The sequence below is a fragment of the Brachyhypopomus gauderio genome, chromosome 3 (genome assembly GCF_052324685.1).
Source record: "Brachyhypopomus gauderio isolate BG-103 chromosome 3, BGAUD_0.2, whole genome shotgun sequence".
Classification (NCBI taxonomy): Eukaryota; Metazoa; Chordata; class Actinopteri; order Gymnotiformes; family Hypopomidae; genus Brachyhypopomus; species Brachyhypopomus gauderio.
The window spans coordinates 14,494,643-14,518,821 of record NC_135213.1 but is presented as its reverse complement, the minus strand read 5'-3'; the positions used below and the strand labels follow the sequence as shown (position 1 = coordinate 14,518,821).

Here is a 24,179-nt window from a genome sequence, read left to right as displayed (position 1 = left end):
GAAACTCAAGTGTTTATTCACGTCAAGAGACAGAGTGATATCTTGTGTTAATAGCTTTGTTTAAAATGCACATATTTACACATTTTCCAAGATTTTCATTGTTCATATTTTTCCAAACAGGTCAAATCAAGTGTATTTTGTTTATAGCAAATAAACTGCATAATTAAAATAATAAAATAATATAATACATTTATATATAATTTTAATATAGGGAGATTAAATATTAAATTCATTCTTTCATTAGATTTTATTCATTCATTGATTATTTGTTCTATTATGTACAGTGCATTTGGACAGTAGGCAAAGAAAGAAAGAAAGAAACTTTATTAATTTGTTTTACGGAAAATGTTTACTTGCTCCTTGGCCAACGATCTGTTAGTTTGTGTGTTTGTGTGTGTAGTTATAGGACCTGTGTGTCTAGTCATTTTGCATGGTTGGCCTGCATCAGCTCTGGCCTGCATAGTCAATAATGTGCCTAGTTCTGACGTCATTTCCTCCTCTTTACCTTTGACCTCATCCGGTCTGGGCGGTGGCGGGAGATTCCAGCATGGCGGTGCAACCGAAGCACAATCTGTCCATGGACAGTGCATCAGAAACTGGGTTTCTACATTTTTACTTCTCTATGCCTGATAAACCAGAAACTACAGTGAGAATATTTGATCGCAGCGATTACTATACGGTGCATGGAAAAGATGCTATTTTTGCTGCAAAGGAAGTCTTCAAGACGAATGGAGTTATCAAAAACCTTGGTTCAGGTATTACCTACGCAGCTACGTAACATCAGTTGCTAACTTGCTAAATGTATTGCTAAAAGTATTTAGCTCTCACGTTGGTATAGGGGAGGAAATTTAGAAACGGGTGGTTTAGCATACATTTTAGTGAGCTAACTACGTTAACTTCACAAGCTGTAATATTTCATAATATAATTCAATTAAAATTCGATTATAGTCGGTTATAAGTGCATTCTTTAATTTTTGTGTTATAAATGTGTATCTACGATGCTGCTAAGGTGATGCCAGCGTCATTAACGTGTAGTGTTCGGGTGTCCTGGGCTCAGGGAGCAGGAGGCTGGAGAGTGTGGTCCTCAGCAAGATGAACTTCGAGTCGTTCGTGAGGGACCTGCTCCTGGTCCGGCAGTACCGTGTGGAGGTGTACAAGAACAAGGCAGGCAGCAAGAGCAGCAAGGATCACGACTGGCAAATAGCGTACAAGGTGCTGGAGCCAAAACAGACGGTTTTCTCTTACACCTTTCATTTCAGCTTTATCGTAAACAAGCTTATGCATGTGTGCCGAGTGTTTATTTCAGTTACTTTCCTATTACATAATTTACGATTGGCATGTTGCTGACCGTCTTGTTCTCAGATATCTTTATTTACCCATTTTAAATTTACTCTAGGCCTCTCCAGGGAACTTGACCCAGTTTGAGGAGGTGCTGTTCGGTAGCGGAGGAGGCCCTGGAGAGAGTGCTGCCGGGGTGGTTGGGATACGTCTGGGCACTGGAGCTGATGGTCAGCGCGTTGTGGGTGTTGGATATGTTGACGGTACTCTGAGAAAACTGGGTGTCTGCGAGTTTCCAGATAATGACCAGTTCTCCAACCTAGAAGCTCTCCTGGTACAGATCGGCCCCAAAGAGTGTGTGCTCCCTGGGGGAGATGTGGCCGGAGACGCGGGTAAACTTAGACAGGTGATTACTCCGCCCGCCTCATTGGCAGACTCCTCTTACATCTCCCGCCTCATTGGCAGACTCCTCTTACATCTCCCGCCTCATTGGCAGACTCCTCTTACATCTCCCACCTCTTTGGCAGACCCTGCCATTTTTGATGCTTAAGATGTTTCTGCGTTATTGTTCATGTCTCTGACGATATGCTTTGTTTGTTTGTTGTTTTGTTTAAGGTGGTACAGCGTGGAGGTCTTCTCCTTTCAGACAGGAAGAAAACAGAGTTTACAACCAAAGATATTGTTCAGGATCTGAACCGTCTGCTGAAGGCTTGCAAAGGAGAGTCGGTTTCTAGTGCTGCACTCCCAGAGATGGAGAAACAGGTTAGTGGGTCGATGGTTACCGTTTATAGGTTGGCCAAAATGTCCTCATCCCCACTGCAGTTAAACTGTTACAAATGCTGGATTCCCAAGATACTGACTGTGATGTTTGTTTTCCAAATGAATGTCTAGAGTTTCAGGCTATTTCACAAACCAGGGTTTATTTCTTAGCCAGATAATTCCCTAGACCGAACCCCACCTTTCACGTGGTGGGATCTGATGTGTGTCCAAAAGAATGACCCAGGAGAATCATCGTATCTTTGGGTCACTACCTTTTCCAGATCGCAATGTCCTGTTTGGCCGCTGTTATCAAATACCTGGAGCTTCTTTCTGATGAGTCCAACTTTGGGTCCTTCAAGATGATGGCGTTCGACCTCAGCCAGTACATGCGTTTGGACAATGCTGCTGTGCAGGCACTTAACCTCTTCCAGGTCAGGGGCCATAAGACTTAAACGTCACAAACATATTTACGTGTTATATTTACATAGGTCTAGTTATCCCTCGATGTATCTATAGCTAATGTGTGTTGTCTTTCCTGTGTTGCCTTGGTGTGCTGTTGAGTTTTTGATTTCCGATGCCAGATTACTTTTAATATTTTCTTCAGGTAAAATTTACCTTGACTAATTTGTGGCATGTGGAGACCTAGCATTTTATATACAGATGCATCTTTCTGACTCATTTTAGTTTCCTCTAAATTTAATCTGACCTCTCCCCTAGGGTTCTTCTAAATTTAATCTGACCTCTCCCCTAGGGTTCTTCTAAATTTAATCTGACCTCTCCCCTAGGGTTCTTCTAAATTTAATCTGACCTCTCCCCTAGGGTTCTTCTAAATTTAATCTGACCTCTCCCCTAGGGTTCTTCTAAATTTAATCTGACCTCTCCCCTAGGGTTCTTCTAAATTTAATCTGACCTCTCCCCTAGGGTTCTTCTGAAGATCCTACAGGTACTCATTCCCTATCAGGACTTTTGAATAAGTGCAGAACACCTCAAGGCCAGCGCTTGGTCAACCAGTGGCTCAAACAGCCTCTGATGGACAAAAACAAAATTGAGGAAAGGTGGGGATTTCTAATCATTCAGTATGTAACTGTTTTATAAGTCACTGTTTATCTTTTAAAGCAGATTCATCATCTGTAAGCATTGCTGAAATCCAAGTCTGTAAATCAGTGTGGTAGAGAGATCTGGATTATCTTCTTGATGTAAAGCATCGGAAGTTAAAGTCTCTGGACAAGTCTGTATACAGCCTGCTATATGCACACTGTTTTAATGTGATTCATATGTTAGAGATATTTCCATCATCATCTTGCTCTTATCTGCTGGGTAACTGGCATTAGCAATATAGCATCAAGTACTTGGTTATGCTTTTACTTCTGCTACTGACTTATCCTCACGATGCCCATTGCTCAACAGAGTGAGGGGTTTGTAGACCTTCGTCCCTGTCACGTCTTTCTGGATTTTGTGGTATTGCTGGGACACGGTCGTTGTTTGGGTGTAAATGAGCACTGGGTGAAACACTGGGTCATGTGTCGTATATGGGGACAGTATATGATTACCCTCATCATATGGGACTGGTTGGACCTAGTGCCTTGTGTGTGTGTCACAGGCTGGATCTGGTGGAGACTTTTGTGGAGGACTCTGAGCTGAGACAGATCTGTCAGGAGGACCTGCTGCGCCGCTTCCCTGATCTCAACCGTCTGGCAAAGAAGTTTCAGCGCCAGAGCGCCACCCTGCAGGACTGTTACCGGGTCTACCAGGCTGTGGGCCAGCTGTCGGGCCTGGTCCAGGCTCTGGAGAGGCACACTGGTAAGACGATCCACCTCGTTTATTTACTGTGAAGTTCTCTTCTTTACGCTTGGGTTCACCAAACGGTTAAATTCTTCACCCTTTCTGGAAGTGCTGACTGGAAAAGGTTTCACTAATCCTTCTCCTACACGCAGAAGAAAAGCAGTGAACAAAAAAACCATGTGTTCCAACACGATCATAAACCATGACATTTTTTAAATTGCTTCTAGCAATTATAGGCAGTAGTGTGTTTTGGATAAGCCGCTGTGAACTTTGCATATTGTGAGAACAGGTTTGCCTGTTAGTCAATAACAAAATTGCCCTGACTGCATTGGGTTGATTGCAGAATGTCAGTGGACTGAACTTTAAGGTCTTGCTGAATTTCTAATGGCAGATTAAGATCAAGTCTCGGGTCCATTTCTCAGGACCCCCCCTCCCCAAAATCCCACACATCATTTGAACCATGATGAGTGGTTAATTGCTAGGACCCATTCTAGAAGAAAATGTAAAAGATTGTGCTCTATATGCTTCTTCATTCATTGGCAGGAAATCATCAAGTCCTTCTGAATGCAGTCTTCATTTCACCGCTCAACGACCTGATCTCAGACTTCTCCAAGTTCCAGGAGATGATTGAAACAACGTTGGACATGAACCAGGTCAGTGATGGTGTAAATCCCTGCCGTCCTACACACTGCACTCTTCTCAGGGCTATTCTCACAGCCGTGATCGTGATCCCCGTTCAGATTGAGCACCATGAGTTCCTGGTGAAACCATCCTTTGACCCTACGCTGAATGAACTGAGGGAGAACATGGACACACTGGAGAAAAGCATGCAGGCCTCCTTAAACGGCGCTGCCCGCGAGCTCGGTATCAACGCTCCCCCCGTGACCTTTTAAGATCACTTCTTTTGTGTAGACGTGACATTTACACTCATGGACGTGAACATCTTTTGGGTCTGCTGCTGTAGGACTGGATGCAGGCAAGACGGTCAAGCTGGAATCCAACGCGCAGATGGGTTATTACTTCCGGGTCACTTGCAAAGAGGAGAAGAGCCTTCGCAACAATAAAAAGTTCACAACTCTGGACGTGCAGAAGAACGGAGTACGCTTCACCAACAGGTAAGCAGCAGACGCCCCCCCCCACTGGAGAGCGTGGTTTGTTCCGCTGGCCGCGTACAGCTCGTGATGACTGCATGGTGTCCACTGTGCGTTGCAGTAAGCTCAGCTCTTTGAACGAGGAGTACTCGAAAAACAGGGCAGAGTACGAGGAGGCGCAGAACGCCATCGTTAAAGAGATCCTCGGCATCGCCGCGGGTGAGGAGCACACAGGCTTCTTGAGGACGTCGGGTCGGGGCTCATGTTAACCGCCGCCCGTGTGGTTTACGGTCTTGTGCTGTCGTGTCTGCGCTCCAGGCTACGTGGAGCCCCTGCAGACCCTCAACGACGTGGTGGCGCAGCTGGACGCTGTGGTCAGCTTCGCGCTGGTATCCCACGCAGCTCCGGTGCCCTACGTGAGACCTAGGGTGTTGGAGAAGGGCTCGGGCACGTTGCTTCTGAAGGGAGCGCGTCATCCCTGTGTGGAGGCCCAGGACGACGTGGCATTCATCCCCAACGATGTGACGTTCACCAGAGGAGACAAGATGTTCCATATTATTACAGGTGTGCCGCCATTCACTGGAAAACCTGACTTCTGATTTATAGCTAACGAGCAGCATATCACGATGTTTGGTGGCTTAGGCACATTGAACGTATTGATTTGAAGTGGCTCAGTATTTCATAAAACATTTAAATGTCTCCAAATATCAAAAGTTTACAAAGACTTTGTGAAGACCGAATATTTGGTAAAACACTATAGATGATATACTTTAAACATCACCCTGGCCCTAATCCTGACGCTAAACCCTAAACAAAACCCAATTAAAAAACAGTTATAAAATGTTGTCAGCCCTGTCTATAACGGCTTGATGAGTATGCTAAGATGATACGTATTATACTTGTTACATGTTCAGTGGCTTCTCAAATTAACATCTATAGATCATAAAGAAATCTTAGTTAAGTCTCTTGAGTAATCTGTTGAATGTGTTCAGATGCATGTCTACTCTTACATGATGAATATGACCGATTTGATATGACCTGTTTGAAGTTTGTCAAAATAGTGTCACCAGATATTTTCATCGCTCCACACGCTGTTTTGTTCCTGCCTCCAGGTCCAAATATGGGTGGGAAATCCACGTACATCCGTCAGGTGGGGGTCATCGTGCTGATGGCACAGATTGGCTGCTTCGTGCCATGTGATGAGGCGGAGGTCAGTGTGGTGGACTGCATTCTGGCCCGTGTTGGTGCTGGAGACTGTCAGATGAAAGGGGTGTCGACCTTCATGGCGGAGATGCTGGAGACGGCTGCCATCTTGCGGTCAGTGCTTAATTCGGTGTCCGTTCTCCTATGATTCCTTAGTGCTGTTATTACCCAACCAGAAGAGCTGTCCTATAACAACTATACACAGTATGATGGAAGAAAGCTAAAACTGAGCTTTGTTGCGCTCTTATACTTTGCAATCACTAGGCAAATTTTTACATTCGACGTGTGCCGATTAGCGATTTTAATTGCTTCTCCTTTTGACTTTGCTGATCAGCTCTGCCACTGAGGACTCCCTCATCATAATTGACGAATTAGGCCGTGGAACATCCACTTACGATGGATTTGGCTTGGCGTGGGCGATCTCCGAGTACATCGCCACGCGCCTGAAATCATTCTGCCTTTTTGCCACTCACTTCCATGAGCTGACAGCCCTGGCACAACAAGTGCCAACGGTCTGCAACCTCCACGTCACTGCGCTGACTACCGACAGCACTCTCACCATGCTCTACAGGGTGAAGAAAGGTGAGGTGGTCCTCTCCCCCCAGGTCATTCCAGCCGTCACCTGCACCTCGGCTGTATGCGTGGGTCTCCTGACCTGCTCTTTCATCTCATCAGGTGTGTGCGACCAGAGCTTTGGGATTCACGTGGCTGAGCTGGCTAACTTTCCCAAACACGTAATCGCTAGCGCACGTGAAAAGGCTTTGGAGCTTGAAGAGTTCCAGGACACCTCCGGTGCCGGCGACGAAAGTATGGACGTCGGGCCAGAAGTAAAGAGGCGCTGCCTGGAGAAACAGGTGGGCCACTTCAACGTGCTTCTTTTCATGTGTCCCAGGATTTGGGTACATATTTGTTTTTATGAGAACTTAAAGCCCATTTTTATTGTGTCTGTCTATAGGAAGGGGAGAAGATCATTGAGGCTTTTCTGGCTAAGGTCAAACAGCTGCCGATTGAGGAGATGTCTGAGGAGGACGTCAAAGCAGAGCTGGGGAAAATGAAGGCAGAGGTTGTGGCCCAGAACAATGGCTATATTAATAAAATACTGTCCTGCTCTGCAAATGTGAAAATGGCTTCAGCATGAGAAGACTGGTGTTTGATGTTTGTGATGTTTTTTTTCTTCAGATCTTCATGTATAACACTGTATAACACTCAATTATAAGGATACACATAACCTGTAGAATAAAAGTATTTTTGTACTTTAAAACTTGTCATTCTATTGCCTTTCCCTGGTTTTGTCACCCATCTTCATTGTTTTTCTTTTTTTTTTTAGTTTTCATAGTAAATGTGTTCTGCCTATTGTTTTCTTGTTTCTATCTTCTGCAGTCCCGCACAACGTTGTTTACTGGAATTCAAAATGTTTAATGTGATGTTGCTTCTGGTTGATTTGAAAAGTAGAGGTAACATTCAGTGCAACGCTGCTCTTGTATTTTTACAGAAAGAAAACTTCTGAGGAATGTTGCCCTCTAGTGGTGAAATCATATACCAGCTAGCTGAACCACCACTATAAAAGGCGTCCTTAGAATATAGCATCATTAATTATATAATCATTAATTTTGCATGCAATTGTACTAGACCAATTTGAACATGAAACTGTATGCAGGTTATGCTTTGCGTTAACGTATGGAAGGTAATTCAACACGTAAATTATCACAACCAAAAATGGAGTTATAAATGTTTTCTTTTTTTAGTCGGCTTTTAAAAAATGAAGTGATAAATGTTTAATTGCTAGCTACTGTTATAAATGAGCTCCAGCATCTCACTATCTGGGTCTGTGTGCGCTTGTGGGTTTGGTGATTTAATCAACTTGAGTATCTGATGGGAAAAGTCAAATGTAACTTTGTTGCATAGGTTTTGTTTGTTGGGAATGATTAGTTACCCCAGATGTCTTGAGAACCTCTCGTTCAATCTTGTTTTTCATCCATTCTTAAGTTCCTTGTACATGTTTCAATTCCACACAAAAGCATAAGTTAATACCTTTAGAAACGGGCCATATTCATGTACCCAGCTTACGAATGCTACATTAGTATGTATTACATTAGTATATATACCATTTATGTAAATAGCTATATGTGGGCTGTTGGCATGTAACGTGTTTAGGTGGAAAGATAAATATATACTTACAATAAATAGTGCATTTATTCATAACTTGTTTATTGGTTTCCTGGACTGAGATGCGCTTTTCTGCGTTTGAAGTCCACCACCGAGTATTTATTTTGGAGATAATCAAACGCGTATAACTAGTAAATTATACATACTTAATAAATGCTCGTGTGTATTTATTCGCGTATGTATGTGAGCGTTTGTTGTCTATGTACACTAATTTTACTGAGTTCGCTGCTTACATTTGCCTCGTATCTAATCTAAAAAGGCTCCCTATCACCAAATCCTTTCGTGTTCAGTTTGATATCATTTGAAGCAATAACCGGAATACACAGGGGACAGAATAATTTGCAAAGTGAGGGCCCACTGGTTTGTGTGCCATTGATGAATAGGGATCCCTTGTGATCCCCCCCCCCCCTTGTTCGTGTGTGTCCCCGTGTGTTAATGGCTCCTCCTGCAAGAGAAAGACGGAGCTGGCGTCGAGGAGCACAGGGGGAGCTGTAACGAACACCCCCTTAAAAAACACCTCTCGCTTTGGCGTTATTTTACGTGTTTACGCTGTGGAGTTGGTTTTACTTGAAACTAGGGACCCTATGTTAGCGATAAAGGAGAACGTTAGAGGGAAACGTTGTCATTTTTGAAAATAAATCAACTCGCCAAATGAACTCCGTCAGAGCGACCAGCAGAAGACCCAGGCGAGTGTCGAGGCCGCGCCCGGTGCAGCCGGAGAGGAACAACGGCGAAAGAGGTGAGACGCCGCCGCCACACCGCACGCCAACGCGCGTCTCTTATCCTTTAGCAGTTTTAATTGGTGTGCCGCGTCAGGCGGTTGTTCCCGGGGCCCAAAAAGAACTGATTAATTTGAGCAGGAAACGGCGAGGCTCGTAGACAGTGGCGTTGCAGGCCAGGCCGCGCTTTGTTTGGCTTCATTGGCCACGAATTTGAACTAGTTTGTCGGCTAACCGCTCAAAGCTCCTCGGGTCTCCTCGACTACCGTGCTGGACACCGGGGTGAATTAAAGACACAACGAAGCCCCTTTCGAATCGATATATTTAATAGAACCGTTTCATTGTTGAAGCGGAATAATTAAAAGTGTGTATTTGGACGTTAAGTCTGCGTTGCGCAGCTGGTTAGCTACTCAGTGGGCTGCCATTTTGGGGGGTGTAGCGGTGTGAGGGTGCTAACTAGCTAACGCTAGCTAGAGCTAGCACACATCGCTAGGTAACGTTATCGTCAAGGAAACGCCTTAGACCACCGCTGTGTAGAAAACATCCCCGTATATGTACGTACACATAACCCTTAACCGGATTACCCAAACGCAGAATTAACATTTATTTTAAGTTCACCGTTGAATTCGCCCACTGTTTACACTGTACTAAGATTTGCTCTCAGTCACTAGCGGAGCGGCTATCGGCTAGCCTGCTGCGCAGTTGCGTTCACTCTAATGGAGTTTGGTGAAGACGTCTCTCTGTGTTGGTTAACCGGATTTGTTTATGTGGGATAATTCGAGCCTGTCAGTGTTATTAGTCGTGTTTAGTGGCGGGCGTCGCTACTAACTTTTCTTTTGGCAGCGCAGCCGTCTTAATAGACGAGGCCTCGGTTTGCCTTAAGCTTAAAAAATGGGTACGAGTGCGTTTGTGGTAATTAATCAGGAACCTTTGTGTTAATCTGTTGAAGTACAGTGCAGCCTCGAGTGCTAACTAGCTAAGGTGAAGTGTTAACGTGGCTGAAGTGTTTCAGTCTTTCAGTACAAGCAGAATACGTATTTTACACACTAAGGTACTTAATTACAACTTAAGATGTCTTTTATCTTGCTCTGTACATATAGTGTAGTCTAAACTACTAATGTAGTAGTTTATAACTTATGCATTTGCATTGTGCCAGGTGTGAACATGTATGTGTGCTGTTGGGTACGGGTGTATTGTAGTATTTTGCTTACTAAATCCGAGTAATATATTATTTAGTTAAAGGATATTTGAAATTAGCCATTTAAGAATATAAATCAGGTTTTGTCAGGAAAGCAAGTCAAATATGCTTTTCAGTTGAAGTTTTTTGTGAATTGATCAATTTTGTGTTATCTAAATTGCAGGATATTGCATACAAACATATCCCTGAAACTGCATGTTGATGTCTTTTTAACAAGTTATTTTCTAGTATCTAATATACATAATACAACCAGGTATCAAATTAGATTTTAGCCATGTTTCCATTATCAATTGAACTGAATTATTGTATTCCCTTCTGCCAACAGATTGCTTATCAAGTTTGTTGTAGATACTTCAGATTCATCTACTGGTATTTCAAAATCTAGTTTACAATACTGATTGAACTTTATTGATACAGGTCTTGGCTTTTTTACTATGTATGCAAACCTCTTTGCGGCAAACCTCATACGTCATTTTAGAGAATTCAGATATATTTAGGTAATACTGAACACTCCCGTTGAATAGGGGTGAAGTTTGCAGGATAACTTTACTATTTCAAGTAGTGTGTAAATTGCATCAAAACATATTTGGCATTTTGATTTCTTGTGACCATCATACATGGTGGTGGGTCAGCCAACAGGGAATTCAGTAAAATGGTGAATGCACAAGTCATTTTCCTGTGACTACAAGGCGTCTAGCTGCAGCTGGTGCTGACGACAGTGCATTGCTATTGAATACTTTTCATCTTTAATTTTTGGATGTTGTCTCCAGGTGCCATTTGTGCTGTAGGGAAGGACAGACTGTAGGCCTCTCAGGTGATCAGTACACCAGGTAATGACAGGTAGGTAGGGTATACACACACAGAGGTCTTGAACAGGCAGGGATTGTGCAGTTAGGTCACAGTAAAGATTGGCATCATGTGAATATTTAAAAAGGCAAAAAATGGGTCTACTAAGGTCAAGGCTGCCAGGCAGAATGTATTGTGTAGTACTTTGAAGGAAAAGGTGAGCTGTTCTACCCTCTTTTCCTCACGATTATGTAGTGTTTTCTAAAGCAGTTATCTTAATGTTCGCAGTTCTTTGATCTTTTAATGCAAAATCAGTTCAAAGTGATAGGAAGTGTATTGATGAGGTATACATTGACCATACTCACGAACACACAGTAGCACAGTTTGCATAGCCTAACTGTGACTTCCATCATCAGTTATGAGTTGAAGTGCTTCTCTACTCATTTGTATTCAAAGAAGGCCTTGGTTTTCCTTCTCTGCCTCGGATGATTTTCCTGTGAGTGTGTATCTATTTTTATATGCCTGTCCTGCTCTGTTACCACTAAACCAGTTGTGACTTTTTTGTACTTATAGCCCTTAGGTAGGCTGCACCATTTTTACAGGAGGACAGACTTGTAAAAGCGCGTCTTTATTTTTGATGAGTCCCATCTGTGTCAATTTCTGTGTCTCCCTTCTTCTAGGTACTGTATGCTACATAATCTTGGAAGGGGGACATTTACCAGGAGAATATACCAACAATACTGTAGAAGTCACTGAGCTATTACTGTAGTTTGACAAATGACAACCTGATTGAGTTCTGCTTTTGTCTCTTTTGTCCTGCTTTCCTGCAGATGAGGACGTCCCTGCAGATATGGTTGCAGAAGAATCAGGTCCAGGAGCTCAAAACAGTCCATACCAACTCCGCAGAAAATCCTTGTTGCCTAAGAGAACTGCTTGTCCCACAAAGAACAGTATGGAGGTAAGTAGCAAACTGAAGAAATGTATTTCTAGTTGATAAGCCTTCAGGTCACAGAAACACCTTTTCTTCTCCTTTCAAACATAATTTAGCTCCTTATTTACTGTTGTGTTCACGTTTTGTAGGGAGCTTCCACTTCAGCAACAGAAACTTTTGGCCACAGAGCAAAACGTGCCAGAGTATCAGGCAAGTCCCCAGACCTTCCAGGTGAGTGAGGAAACCCATGTTGACTTTACCAAACATGCTCACGATTATACAGAACATTCAAATCTGGAAGCTTCAACAGACATCACCTCCTGGGCATCTGACAGAGCATGAATATGTCAAAAAGCAAAGACTCTCGATCCTTTACGCTAGACTTTGATGGTGTGACATAACAATAGTACTGGTTGTCTCATACAACTTTTATTTTGCTATGATTTTTCATAGGTTGCCATAGCTTGAAAATCACCACTGTACCAGTAATTTACCTGTAACTCCCCACAGGCTCCTAGCCATATCTTGTTGCATGAGTATTTGTGAGTACTTGATGCATGAACACTGTTATAGCTACAGCTATAAGCAGTCTTTAGTCTTTTATCTTCTTAGAGAGAAGCAACATGATAGTTAAAAGGGAGTTCACCTTATTGCACATTTGACCCATTCTATGCATTTATGGGCATTTTCTGGGCACATTCACACCAATTATAATATGCAAGTATAATATCCAAAATAATACACAAAATCAAACTCAACTAAGACTTCCTGCACATTTTGTTCAATGTCAAAATACTTATCACACACACACCGACCTAGTTGTTTTTTCTGCCTTTTTGCTTCAATGTTCACCTGTAGTCATCTGTGGGGCTGGGACTAGTTCATGGACTTCTAGCCAATAGACGTCTTGCCAGTAGAGCAAGTAGTATTAGCCACTGGGCAAGCAAACATTTGCAATAATGTGTTTACTACAGTTTTTATGAGATTTCGAACATGGTACTATATCACTTTGAGCCAAATTTGGTGTATTGTATTACTTGTAGCCAAAATTAATGGAAAAATGAAAACAAATTCACTTTTTCTCTTGATGGAATATCCACAACCAACAAGACCTCATTGTACTTACTATGAAACAAGCAATCTAGAGACAGTAACTAAGGTAAATAATGTCAGCGTTAATGTTCTCATGTTTTTAAACCAATCAAAACCATGGTTTGTTCTGCAACCCAAAACTACAAACCACATAGAAGAGTTTGAAACGAACTAAAGCAGGAACATGTTCACTGTTGCAACATAATTGTTAGCTTTAAAAATCTTAACATAGGATACATATTTTGAAGAAGTTAATTTTGACAAATTAGTTAGCATACATAGAGAGATGGTTTAATTTGGTTGTGAAAAATCATAGCAATCTGATTTTGAGTGAACCTTTCTTTTAAATTGGACACACAGGTTCTCATTTATTAAGATCCTAGTTTACTGGTAAAGTAAAAGAAATTAAGAAGTTCATTCTAGACAAAACTAATGGCTTCTTTAATACACTCAGTATTATGACCGCTATATAATACAGAGAATTAATCAGCAATGGGATATTTTCCCTTTCCACAAGTTTGAGAACAATGTAGATTCATTACTAAGCACTACAGGTCAGCTTGTTTTTCCCCAGTGATGGTGAATTCCAATATGAGTTTATTAGTAGCTTAAACCACATCATCACCTAACTGAGGAACAGATGGTTGAAGAAAATTAAGGCATGGTATACTCTTGCATTTAATTTGGTTAAATGGATCATGGCTATATTTCAAGATACTGTGTTGAGGTAAACGAGGAAGACCCTTGAATAGGGAACTCCATTTTAGCACATTTTCTAATATTTCTTGTGTATTAAATTTGCAGTTTTGAATTTATGAAACCTTTGTTTCAATCAATGTGCATGTCTCATTTTAAACAATTTAAATTGTATTCATGAGACAGTTTGGCTGCACTGTTTTTATTGTGCCCCTTTTAGATGTTTTTAATATTTGTAATGGCTTTCATTGGTCTGAATGATTTCAGTTTTAATTAACATTCCTGTTAATTTTCTTCAATGTACTAAATGGAGCAGGCAGAGCACTTATAATTCATTGAAACATTGGCACTGAATTCTATGGCGCCATTGAGTTAATTAATGTTGTCCTGTTTAGACAAAACGTAGCTCCTCATATCACACTAATTAAATATTGCTAAAATGGTAACTGAAACTCACCATTTATCCTAAATTTGTTTGTGGCTTTGCCACAATCAATGTGTTGCAGTAAAAAGCTGTCTGGATGAACCTTTGTAATCTTGTCTCCACTTAGCTGCCCCTGCAGAACAATATCTTCAAGAGAAGCTTCCAGACGAGGTGGTCCTGAAGATCTTTTCCTACCTGCTGGAGCAGGACCTGTGCCAGGCGGCCTGCGTGTGCAAGCGGTTCAGTGAGCTAGCAAACGACCCTATTCTCTGGTGAGCAGTGCTTCTTATTTTCCTGGTCTGGCAGGGCATATTCTTTCCTCATGAATCAGATCTGTTACTTAAAAAACATTTGAATTTGGCAGATTTCATATTGTTGGACGTATCAAATTAAGCCTGATGTGTGTGCAGTTAATATTTTGGGGAGTTTGTAGAAATTGTGGCTGCTCCATTTGGAGTTCATAGAGACGTAGAAACGGACAAGATCAGCGTCAGGGTTTTAGGTGTTTTTGTTGATTGATGCTTTGTAATCGTTTCACTACTTTGTAACTGTAATACTACTTTTCTCAGTAGTAACAGATTTAAGTAGACAAGGCGTCAAGCAGCTATTCTTGATTCTAAAGTTCTATCTGAATTTCTACTGTAGGAAGAGATTGTACATGGAAGTGTTTGAATACACGCGGCCCATGATGCACCCAGAGCCAGGAAAATTCTATCAGATAAACCCTGAAGAATATGAACAACCCAACCCATGGAAGGAAAGCTTTCAGCAACTGGTATGAATGGTTCTGTCTGAAATCCCCAGACCCTGTAAACTCCATAGCTGCATTCTTTCATGGTGATGGCTTTGCTTCATGTGTTTGTAATTTGTTTGGGGGTGGGGTGTTCACAGCATCTGCCCCCTCCATGAGTCATGAATAATCAATGAACATCGTGCTTTCGTCCTTTTGAGTGTGTGCAGTTGATTCATAACTTGAAGTTTTGGTTTTTCATTGTTTATGTCTGCAGTATAAAGGGGCCCATGTGAAACCTGGTTTTGCAGAGCATTTCTACAGTAACCCAGGCAGATACAAAGGAAGAGAAAACATGCTGGTATGAGATCTCTGTTGTTCCATTATCTTGCATTGCTGTTTTCTTTTGATTGTCTATAGTCATTAGTCAAGCCAGTTATAGCCTGTACCTGTTATCAGAACCGTTTGTTTGTTAAATCTGGTTTGCAGTACTATGACACCATTGAGGATGCGTTGGGAGGGGTCCAGGAAGCCCACTTTGATGGGCTGATATTCGTTCATTCTGGAATTTATACAGATGAATGGATCTATATCGAGTCTCCCATCACAATGATTGGTGCAGGTAAATGTAGTTGGCCTTTCTTTAGTCGAAACCAAATGTGTGCAAACCTATTTACAAATATATTAAAATGATGCAAAATACTTTGCCTCCATGCTTAATGAGTTTGGCACCATGGTACACGGAGTGATGGGTGTAACTAGTGATGCCTGGAGAAGTTACAGAAACTGTTCATTTCATGCTCTCTCTCTCTCTCCCACAGCCCCGGGAAAGGTAGCTGATAAAGTTGTTATTGAGAACACTAGAGATTCAACATTTGTTTTTATGGAGGGTTCAGAGGATGCATATGTGGGTTACATGACAATTAGGGTGAGTCGTCTCCCCCCCCTTGTTTTCAACCCTCCGTCTATTACTGGAACCCTTAGTTTCACACTGTGACTGTCCTGAGGGGACCTTCAGTTTTCCTGTTTCACCCACAGTTCAACCCTGACGATAAATCGGCCCAGCATCACAATGCCCACCACTGCCTGGAGATCACCGTCAACTGCAGCCCCAACATCGACCACTGTGTCATCCGCAGCACCTGCACAGGTAACACCAGTGTGCAGCTATCGCTACCTCCTCATTTAGCATTCGCGCTGTTGACTTCTTCTTTGGATGTGGTTCTAGTTATTCTTTTCTGCATTTGTTCTATGCATTTTAGCCACCTGTCTTTTTCCTAGTGTGTGTTCCTTTACTGATGTCCATATGTCTCTACAGTGGGGTCAGCAGTGTGTGTGAGTGGCCAGGGTGCGTGTCCGACCATCAAGCACTGCAACATCAGTGACTGTGAAAACGTGGGCTTGTACATTACTGACCATGCACAGGTAGGAAAACAACCTTTTGCAATAACGTGCAAAGCTGATTTGATGTTTCATGGTTCGCAATAACTGACACTCAGAATGTGATTATTAACATAGTCATCCTTAAAGTTACATGCAGTTATTCGCTGTGTCTTTGACACGAGTTGTGTGGTCAGTAGAACTGACTGTAGGAAGCCAGGTTTCAGCTTGTGGGTTGAAGCGTTTTACTATAAGCCAGAGGTTTTGGAGCCATTTATTTCTCTCCAGTTGATTATACCTGAGTGATTAATTAAGTAATGGTTAAAACCTCCACAACAGAGCACGAGGACAAAACAGCGTAATGAGTGAATACTGTTGTAATTATATTGTGTGGGTGCAAATGTAGTTGGGGGGGGGGATTATAAAATATAATAAATAGATTGGTGAAAGACATTTGTTTGGCCCATCAAATCTTTAAAGAATTGATAACATACCGGTTATTAATAAAGTAGTTAAATTTAGTCATATTTTATAGAACCAAATGCAAAGGTGTTTTGGGGCCCCCTTGTGGTATCACGAGTCCAACACAGCTGCTAATACTTGTTCTGACTTTGCAAAGAGATTTACTCTGTTACTGTTACACATTGTCAGATTTATCTGATTCCTGTTGTTGTCATTCTTTGTGCAATGCCCAGATCTAAGCTTACGATGGACTGTTCTCAAATTATTTCAGTTACTAATTTACTATTTTTTATATGCATTTTCTAGGGCATTTATGAAGATAATGAAATCTCAAACAATGCACTAGCAGGGATCTGGGTTAAAAATCACGGCAACCCCATCATTAGGAGGAACCATATCCATCACGGCAGAGATGTGGGGGTGTTTACATTTGATCATGGCATGGTAAGACCATGCCTCCATTTTGACTTTACTATTCTCACGCTGTCCCAACAGTGACCCGTTGTAGGCTTATTTCTGCTTATCTGTCTCCCCGTACAGGGCTACTTTGAGAGCTGCAACATTCACAGAAATAGAATTGCAGGTTTCGAGGTGAAGGCTTATGCCAACCCTACAGTTGTGCGCTGTGAAATTCACCATGGCCAGACAGGAGGCATCTACGTCCATGAGAAGGGCCGGGGCCAGTTCATAGAGAACAAGATCTATGCCAATAACTTTGCTGGAGTGTGGATCACTTCCAACAGTGACCCCACCATTAGGTCAGTGCCCCTTCAATGTCTTGAACTCAGTTTGGTTTTGTGTGAAACTTTGATACAGGTTCTCATACTTATGAGAACTGTCTTGCATGTATGTTTTGAAGATGCTGACAAACTGTGTCAATGTAGAACTCGCAGCTTGAAGTTATTTTATTCACTTTATAATATCAGCAGGTTGCACTGCAATTGTCTGCCTGTGTCTGAGTTTTCTTCTTTTTTGCCTCCAGGGGTAACGCCATCTTCAATGGAAACCAAGGAGGTGTTTATATATTTGGTGATGGTAGGGGTCTCATAGAGGGAAATGATATTTATGGCAATGCCCTGGCTGGCATTCAGATCCGAACCAACAGCTGTCCTATAGTCAGACACAACAAGATTCATGATGGCCAGCACGGAGGCATCTACGTAGTACGTTCCAACACTTCTGATTTTAATCAGTCGACACTGCTGGTGATGGTTTATGTACACAGAATAAAAGTAAACCTGTGATGAAGTGCTCACCGAATGCCTTGGTGTGTGTGCAGCACGAGAAGGGCCAGGGGGTCATTGAGGAGAACGAAGTGTATAGCAACACGCTGGCAGGTGTGTGGGTGACCACCGGGAGCACACCTGTTCTCAGGAGGAACAGGATCCACAGTGGCAAACAGGTGCACATCCTCGACCTTCTGACACCTCGCGGCATACAGGAACCGTAGCACTAGAGTAATTATGGTTTCTCTCAATAGGTTGGTGTGTACTTCTATGATAACGGTCATGGAGTGTTGGAAGATAATGATATCTACAACCACATGTACTCTGGGGTCCAGATCAGGTAGGATTCATCTTTTTACACACATGTAAACCAGTTTTTGAACCGTCAGTGAGAGAACGTGCTCCTTCACTTTTGCATGTCCTATTTGTCTTGATGCAGGACTGGAAGTAACCCAAAAATTAGACGAAACAAAATCTGGGGAGGTCAGAACGGAGGCATTCTTGTTTACAACTCGGGTAAGTTAATACTTTGCCAGTGTCTTCCTCCATACTGTCTTGTTCCATAATTCATGAACTTCATGATGCTTTGAGTCCAGATTGCCCACGTATCCATCCGTCAGCCCGAAACACTAACGCTAGTTTATGCTGCATTACGGCCATAGCAGAGCATCTGGGGCAGCTATAAATACTGCTCTAATAGTTGTTCTCCTTACATCAGTGTGGAAAGCAAGCTCTGAACATAACACTCGTATTGTCTGTCTGTAACATCGCGGCTGTCCGTCCACAGGCCTTGGTTTCATTGAAGACAATGAGATCTTTGACAATGCCATGGCAGGGGTGTGGATTAAGACCGACAGCAACCCCACCCTTCGCAGGAATAAGATCCACGACGGCCGGGATGGTGGCATCTGCATATTCAACGGAGGGAGGGGTAAGGCAGACGGAAGGGCTTGTTCTCTATAGGTCTTCTGTGAAGGAGGGGCTCTATACAAATGCAAATCCCCAGGCATGTCGTAGATCAAAATGACCAGTCATGGATGTTTATTTAAATGTGCTTGACTATAATGAATCTTAGGCTGTCCACAAGCACGCTGCAACAAATTTGTTTGTGTGCGTTTGTGTGTGTGTACACGCATGCGTGTACATAGGATTGCTGGAAGAAAACGACATCTTCAGGAACGCCCAGGCTGGTGTTCTCATCAGTACTAACAGCCACCCCGTGTTGCGGAAGAACCGAATATTTGATGGCTTTGCTGCAGGTGAGTTGGTGTGTAGAAGTGCTATATTGTAGTGTTGTACACTTTCTAAATGTTTAGCTTGCGCACGAGCATAAATTTGCTTTTATTCGGTTTTTGAGAAGGCAAACCTATACTTTTTTAGCTTTCTTTTTAGTTACTTTTAAAATGTCTCAATTTTTGTTTTTACATTTTGACCTTTTTGTTTAGTACTACAGTACACTATAATGTATTTATAAATACTGTATTATGTTTCTCATTTGTTCCGTTTAGGCATTGAGATCACGAATCATGCTACAGCAACCTTAGAAGGCAATCAAATATTCAACAACAGATTTGGAGGTCTATTTCTAGCCTCTGGTGTCAATGTCACAATGAAAGGTAAATACCGTTGACCCTTAGAGAGTCTGTTTGTTCGTTGTCCCTGGGTGTCATCTAATGGAGATGTCCCTCATTAATCCTTCAGACAACAAAATCATGAACAATCAGGATGCCATAGAGAAGGCTGTGAGCAGAGGTCAGTGCCTGTACAAGATTTCCAGTTACACCAGCTATCCCATGCACGATTTTTACAGGTACAGTAATTGGTGTGATAGTTGCCTTAAGGAAGTTGAAACAGGTCTGTAGTTCAGAGGTTATTGTTTATTAACATAAGTGTTCTTTCTGCATTTTGCCTTAGGTGCCACACCTGTAATACAACAGACAGAAATGCAATCTGTGTGAACTGTATCAAGAAGTGCCACCAAGGACATGATGTTGAGTTTATACGCCATGATAGGTTAGTATACACTCACTAGCTTTATTGTTCATATCCCATGTTACACTTGGGTTACTCATTGCAATTATTCATTTCTCTGATTACAATTTATTTATTTTTTATTTTATAATTTTTAGTTAAATTAAAGGATTACTACTCTTTGCTTGAATGAATCCGTGCACGGCTGATCTGACACCGTCTGTTATCTAATCCCTCAGGTTTTTCTGTGACTGTGGTGCAGGTACATTGTCAAACCCTTGCACATTAGCCGGGGAGCCAACACACGACACGGACACGCTGTATGATTCAGCACCTCCTATAGAGTCTAATACTTTACAACACAACTGAGGCTGAAGCCATCCTCCATCTCAGCACTCTGGTCTTTAATTTAACCTGCCCATAATGAGCTTCTGCCACTGCGGGCTTAGAAAGACTCTGTAAAGCAACGGGACACAAGGACTGAGCAAATTGATATACGGGGAAAGAAAACCATTTGAGAAGAGATATGCAGAACACTTCTGGACAGCTGCCTCTCTGCTGGAGAGACGTCTGTGTATCTCCTAGATGGAAAGTGTTCTGATGCTAATTGAAACAAGAAATCTCCTTTTTCAGTTCAAAACGGCTTTCTGCCTGCAAAGAGTTAAATGTTGAGAAACTTTGGAAGAGTTGAGAGTTGCACAGAGAAGCAATATGTTGACTCAGGATTCTGGAGATTAAGAGATCGGACAACAGTGGAGTCACGTTTTGGAGGTATAACGATGGGAACTTTCTTGGTCCTTCCAAGCCGATCACCCTGTGCGGTCTCAGTGAGGCGTGCAGGTTCTAGCGGAGGTGTTCTGCTGCAGTTTTGTACAGACCTGACAGTGGCCAGAAACCTTTGGAGCCATATCTTCTTCCCAGAGAGGCTTCTTGGACACAAGGCAGAGCCATGATGACATGGCTTCCTTGGCAACTGTTTCTAGGTAACAGATGTGCTGAATATATGTATGGTATAAAAAAAAAGTCAGAAAAAAATGTGGTTAGCACTTGCTTTTTTTAATATGTTAATGTTATACAGATCAACAAATATGATTTTAATGCTTTCTCATGTAGTTTTGTATTTTCAAGCAAAAAAATCGTACAGTATTTGAATGTCTTTTATTTTGTTATATATTATTATTATTATTGTTATTAATATTTTCGTTAGCGCATGTAAGGCTTGTAATCATTTTGTGTCTCTGCATATAAATTCTTTCTGTGAAAGAGGATTAGCGAAGAAAAAGATTTGAAAAACGTAACACTAAAACGTCCTCCAGCTATGGTTTTTGATATGCATGGTGTGAAGCATTCAGGGCACTTTTCCCTTCTGCTGTGGTTCTTAAAAGCCCCTTATGGTGTTGGCTTCACTGTCCACTGCCATTTAGACAAAAACAGAAGGATTCTCTGCATATTTCTGTTCTTTCAAGAAAATATATTCTAAAAATTTTAGAAAAGTTATTTCTAGACCAAGAATTAAGTGCTACTAAGATCCCAAAGGCAATCAAGTTTCCCATCAGCACATGGCTAATAACAGCAGTTTGAAACCCTGCTAACTTTACGGTTATCCATATAGTTTCATCGACATGACATTGATAAAAATGTCCCCCATTTTTATTAGAATATATAATTTTTTCTTTTGGGTTCATGGCCCATTGTGTGCCTGTTGTGTGCTACATAGAATTGAAAACCATTGCTGGAGTTCACCATGTTAAAGGCCCTGGCCTCCTAGCTGAGACACATCTCTACAGCCTCACTGTCTTTCTGCTTCTCAACTTCATCCCCATCTATGTGTAATGTGGTGACTGTGGCTTCTCATGCCGCCTGAATTGTATGCATGTACCATAACATCTAGACTTAATATATTGTGAAGTATTCAATAACCATTATGTAGATGCTAGTATGAATTTAAAAAGGGTTTAATTTCCTAGGAAAAAAGGAAACTGGTCATTTTTAAGAAAATAAACTTTATTAGATCAAGACTGATGGTGTTTTTATTTTGTAGCATTTAATTTACTTGAATGTCACCAGATTTATAAGATTTCATGTTTTTTTTTGGGGGGGGGGGGTTGTTTGTTTGTTTTGTTTTCCTTATCTCTTGCTCTGTTCTGGCCATATTTGTTACTTTTGAAATCTCCATAGTGGTCATGACTCCCTTCCCCAGCCTGGTCCTCACGACTGGTGTGCACAGGGCCTTCACTGCTCCTGGTCCTCACGACTGGTGTGCACAGGGCCTTCACTGCTCCTGGTCCTCACGACTGGTGTGCACAGGGCCTTCACTGCTCCTGGTCCTCACGACTGGTGTGCACAGGGCCTTCACTGCTCCTGGTCCTCACGACTGGTGTGCACAGGGCCTTCACTGCTCCTGGTCCTCACGACTGGTGTGCACAGGGCCTTCACTGCTCCTGGCCGAGCTGAGCTGCTTCCCTCAGACATCCAGCTGCAAGCATTTGGATCTGGAAACATTTGGCTCCTGCCTTCATTAATGCTACTAATTTCTCCCTTGAAAGCTTTTTTATGACTGTCAACACAATGCGCAATTAAACACCCAGCGATCTACAGTCAAGAGCTTATCAAATATGATTTCGTTAAAGATATTGTAAAATACAGCCCTATCGCTGTGGCAGGTGTGGCCCTGGAGAAATAAGTCAATATGCTGAGCTGTCTATGTACACCAAGCAAATATTGTGAAAGCAAAGTCCTTAAATATCAATGCTGTAGAATTTTACTGCAGCTTGCCTGAGTGGGTTTTTATCATTTCTGATAAAACATCTAGGCCATTATTGACTCAACTCATAAAGCCTGGGCTTTTCTCAATGCTCAGGCATATATGGGGTTATTCTCTGGGCCAGTGACTTGAGCAAAGACCCTTGGTGTTTAGACCCGTATGACAGACTAGTTTGATGGCATTTTGGTCATCCATATTATACAAATATAGTTGGTATTCATATAACCTTGGAATCAGGATTTGATTAATATAACTGATGCAGTGTAGTATTTATTTCTTGAAATTGCCTTTATTAGCATGTTATAAAAGTAGTCATGTTTTACTAAGAGGTAATACTTGTTTAGTTCCTAAGTGATTACAACACTGGTTTTTGAGACTCCTAATAAGCCTTTTTTTTTTTTTTGTTCAAACTAGCAGTATTTTAATTATTGTCCTTCGTGTGTATATATAAAACCCTAGCTAACTGGCTTTTCCCTGGGTTAGTTCAGTGACAGTAATATAGGCTTAATGGTGTTAAGCAGGACTTATTAGATTACACCGTTCAAAGAAACCATGTAACCTTTAAGTAATTTTTTATTAGTTCTTGTATCCATGTTGCAGCATTTTTGCATACTCTTACTATAACTCTTAAGCATGTTGAATCAAATGACACCAAGATCTTGTGAGTTCAATTTCAAATACATGTGCTTACCACTATAGGTAACAGCATTACATGTCAGTAGTGTTGTAGAGGCCTTTGATTAGACAGATGACCATTATTGGCACCACAGATTTGCTTGACTAGATGTGGCCTTGAGCCACTTATCTGTGGATGTGAGTTGTATTAGCCCAGTGGTTTGGATATTATACTAGATGTGTTTGAAGCAAGGAAGAATTGCTCCGTTGTTCTGTATCTAGCATCTTTGTTTATATATTTAAATTTAAAAATTGCTAGCGTTATTTTTTCAAAAAGTTACACTAAAGAACATTTATTCTAATCAAATAAGTGACTATAGATGTCTGGACAAATTACAATTAAAATAGCTAACAACTGTATTTTCATGTGCTTTTCCCTCAGGACTAGATAGTCTTTCCTGGGTTGCATGTGAAGTGACGCTAGGCTCCAGTGATGCATACGAGAGTTTATGCAGATTATGAAGAAACGCCAAATAGTAGTAATAGTGTAGTTCTGGGTGTGGACACTTCACGAGTATGTGTGTCCCTGAAATAGCCTCATTCAAGTCCTCCTACCAGCTTTGTCCTTACTGTCCTTTACAAAACCAGACAAGCTTCTGCTTACAGACCCCCCTCCTGTGGCCCCTTATGACTTATTCACCTCGCCACAAATCAATTATATGACAGTGGGGATTAACATGTAGACTATTGAACAAGTGGAAACAGCACACACTACTAGGGCTAGTAATGGTTTCTGTAAATGTGTGATTGTGCCACTCGTCTTGTCATCTCAGTCCACGTCGGCTTGTTGAACCCCTTCTAAGCAGGCGCGATAATAAACGCATTTGTCACATAGCGAAAGGTTAT

The 24,179-nt window shown here is 41.8% G+C and overlaps 2 protein-coding genes across 6 annotated transcripts; both read left to right on the top strand.

Moving 5' to 3' along the window:
• The first annotated feature begins 491 nt into the window (after window positions 1-491).
• On the top strand, window positions 492-8,305 carry msh2 (mutS homolog 2 (E. coli)). Its single transcript, XM_076999701.1, has 16 exons — window positions 492-755; window positions 1,058-1,212; window positions 1,397-1,684; window positions 1,894-2,040; window positions 2,319-2,468; window positions 2,959-3,092; window positions 3,638-3,837; window positions 4,363-4,472; window positions 4,560-4,683; window positions 4,784-4,934; window positions 5,032-5,129; window positions 5,229-5,474; window positions 6,023-6,227; window positions 6,448-6,695; window positions 6,789-6,967; window positions 7,069-8,305. The coding sequence occupies exons 1-16, from the start codon at window positions 548-550 to the stop codon at window positions 7,249-7,251; spliced, it is 2,826 nt and encodes a 941-aa protein (XP_076855816.1). The 5' UTR covers window positions 492-547; the 3' UTR covers window positions 7,252-8,305.
• A 395-nt stretch (window positions 8,306-8,700) lies between these two features.
• On the top strand, window positions 8,701-21,912 carry fbxo11b (F-box protein 11b). 5 transcript variants are annotated; one of them, XM_076999687.1, is made up of 23 exons: window positions 8,940-9,018; window positions 10,967-11,036; window positions 11,813-11,940; window positions 12,063-12,144; window positions 14,253-14,397; window positions 14,771-14,900; window positions 15,133-15,216; window positions 15,345-15,477; window positions 15,677-15,783; window positions 15,894-16,005; window positions 16,174-16,280; window positions 17,004-17,141; window positions 17,238-17,455; window positions 17,680-17,860; window positions 17,977-18,099; window positions 18,178-18,263; window positions 18,363-18,439; window positions 18,711-18,854; window positions 19,072-19,182; window positions 19,432-19,539; window positions 19,625-19,733; window positions 19,838-19,936; window positions 20,134-21,912. In XM_076999687.1, the coding sequence occupies exons 2-23, from the start codon at window positions 11,030-11,032 to the stop codon at window positions 20,261-20,263; spliced, it is 2,559 nt and encodes an 852-aa protein (XP_076855802.1). In that variant the 5' UTR covers window positions 8,940-9,018; window positions 10,967-11,029; the 3' UTR covers window positions 20,264-21,912. The 5 variants fall into 5 exon arrangements, 4 of the variants coding, with proteins under 4 accessions (XP_076855801.1, XP_076855802.1, XP_076855804.1 ...); XM_076999689.1 differs by having other exon boundaries at window positions 8,950-9,018; window positions 10,967-11,026; XM_076999688.1 differs by lacking the exon at window positions 8,940-9,018 and adding an exon at window positions 10,547-10,565.
• Window positions 21,913-24,179: the final 2,267 nt, after the last annotated feature.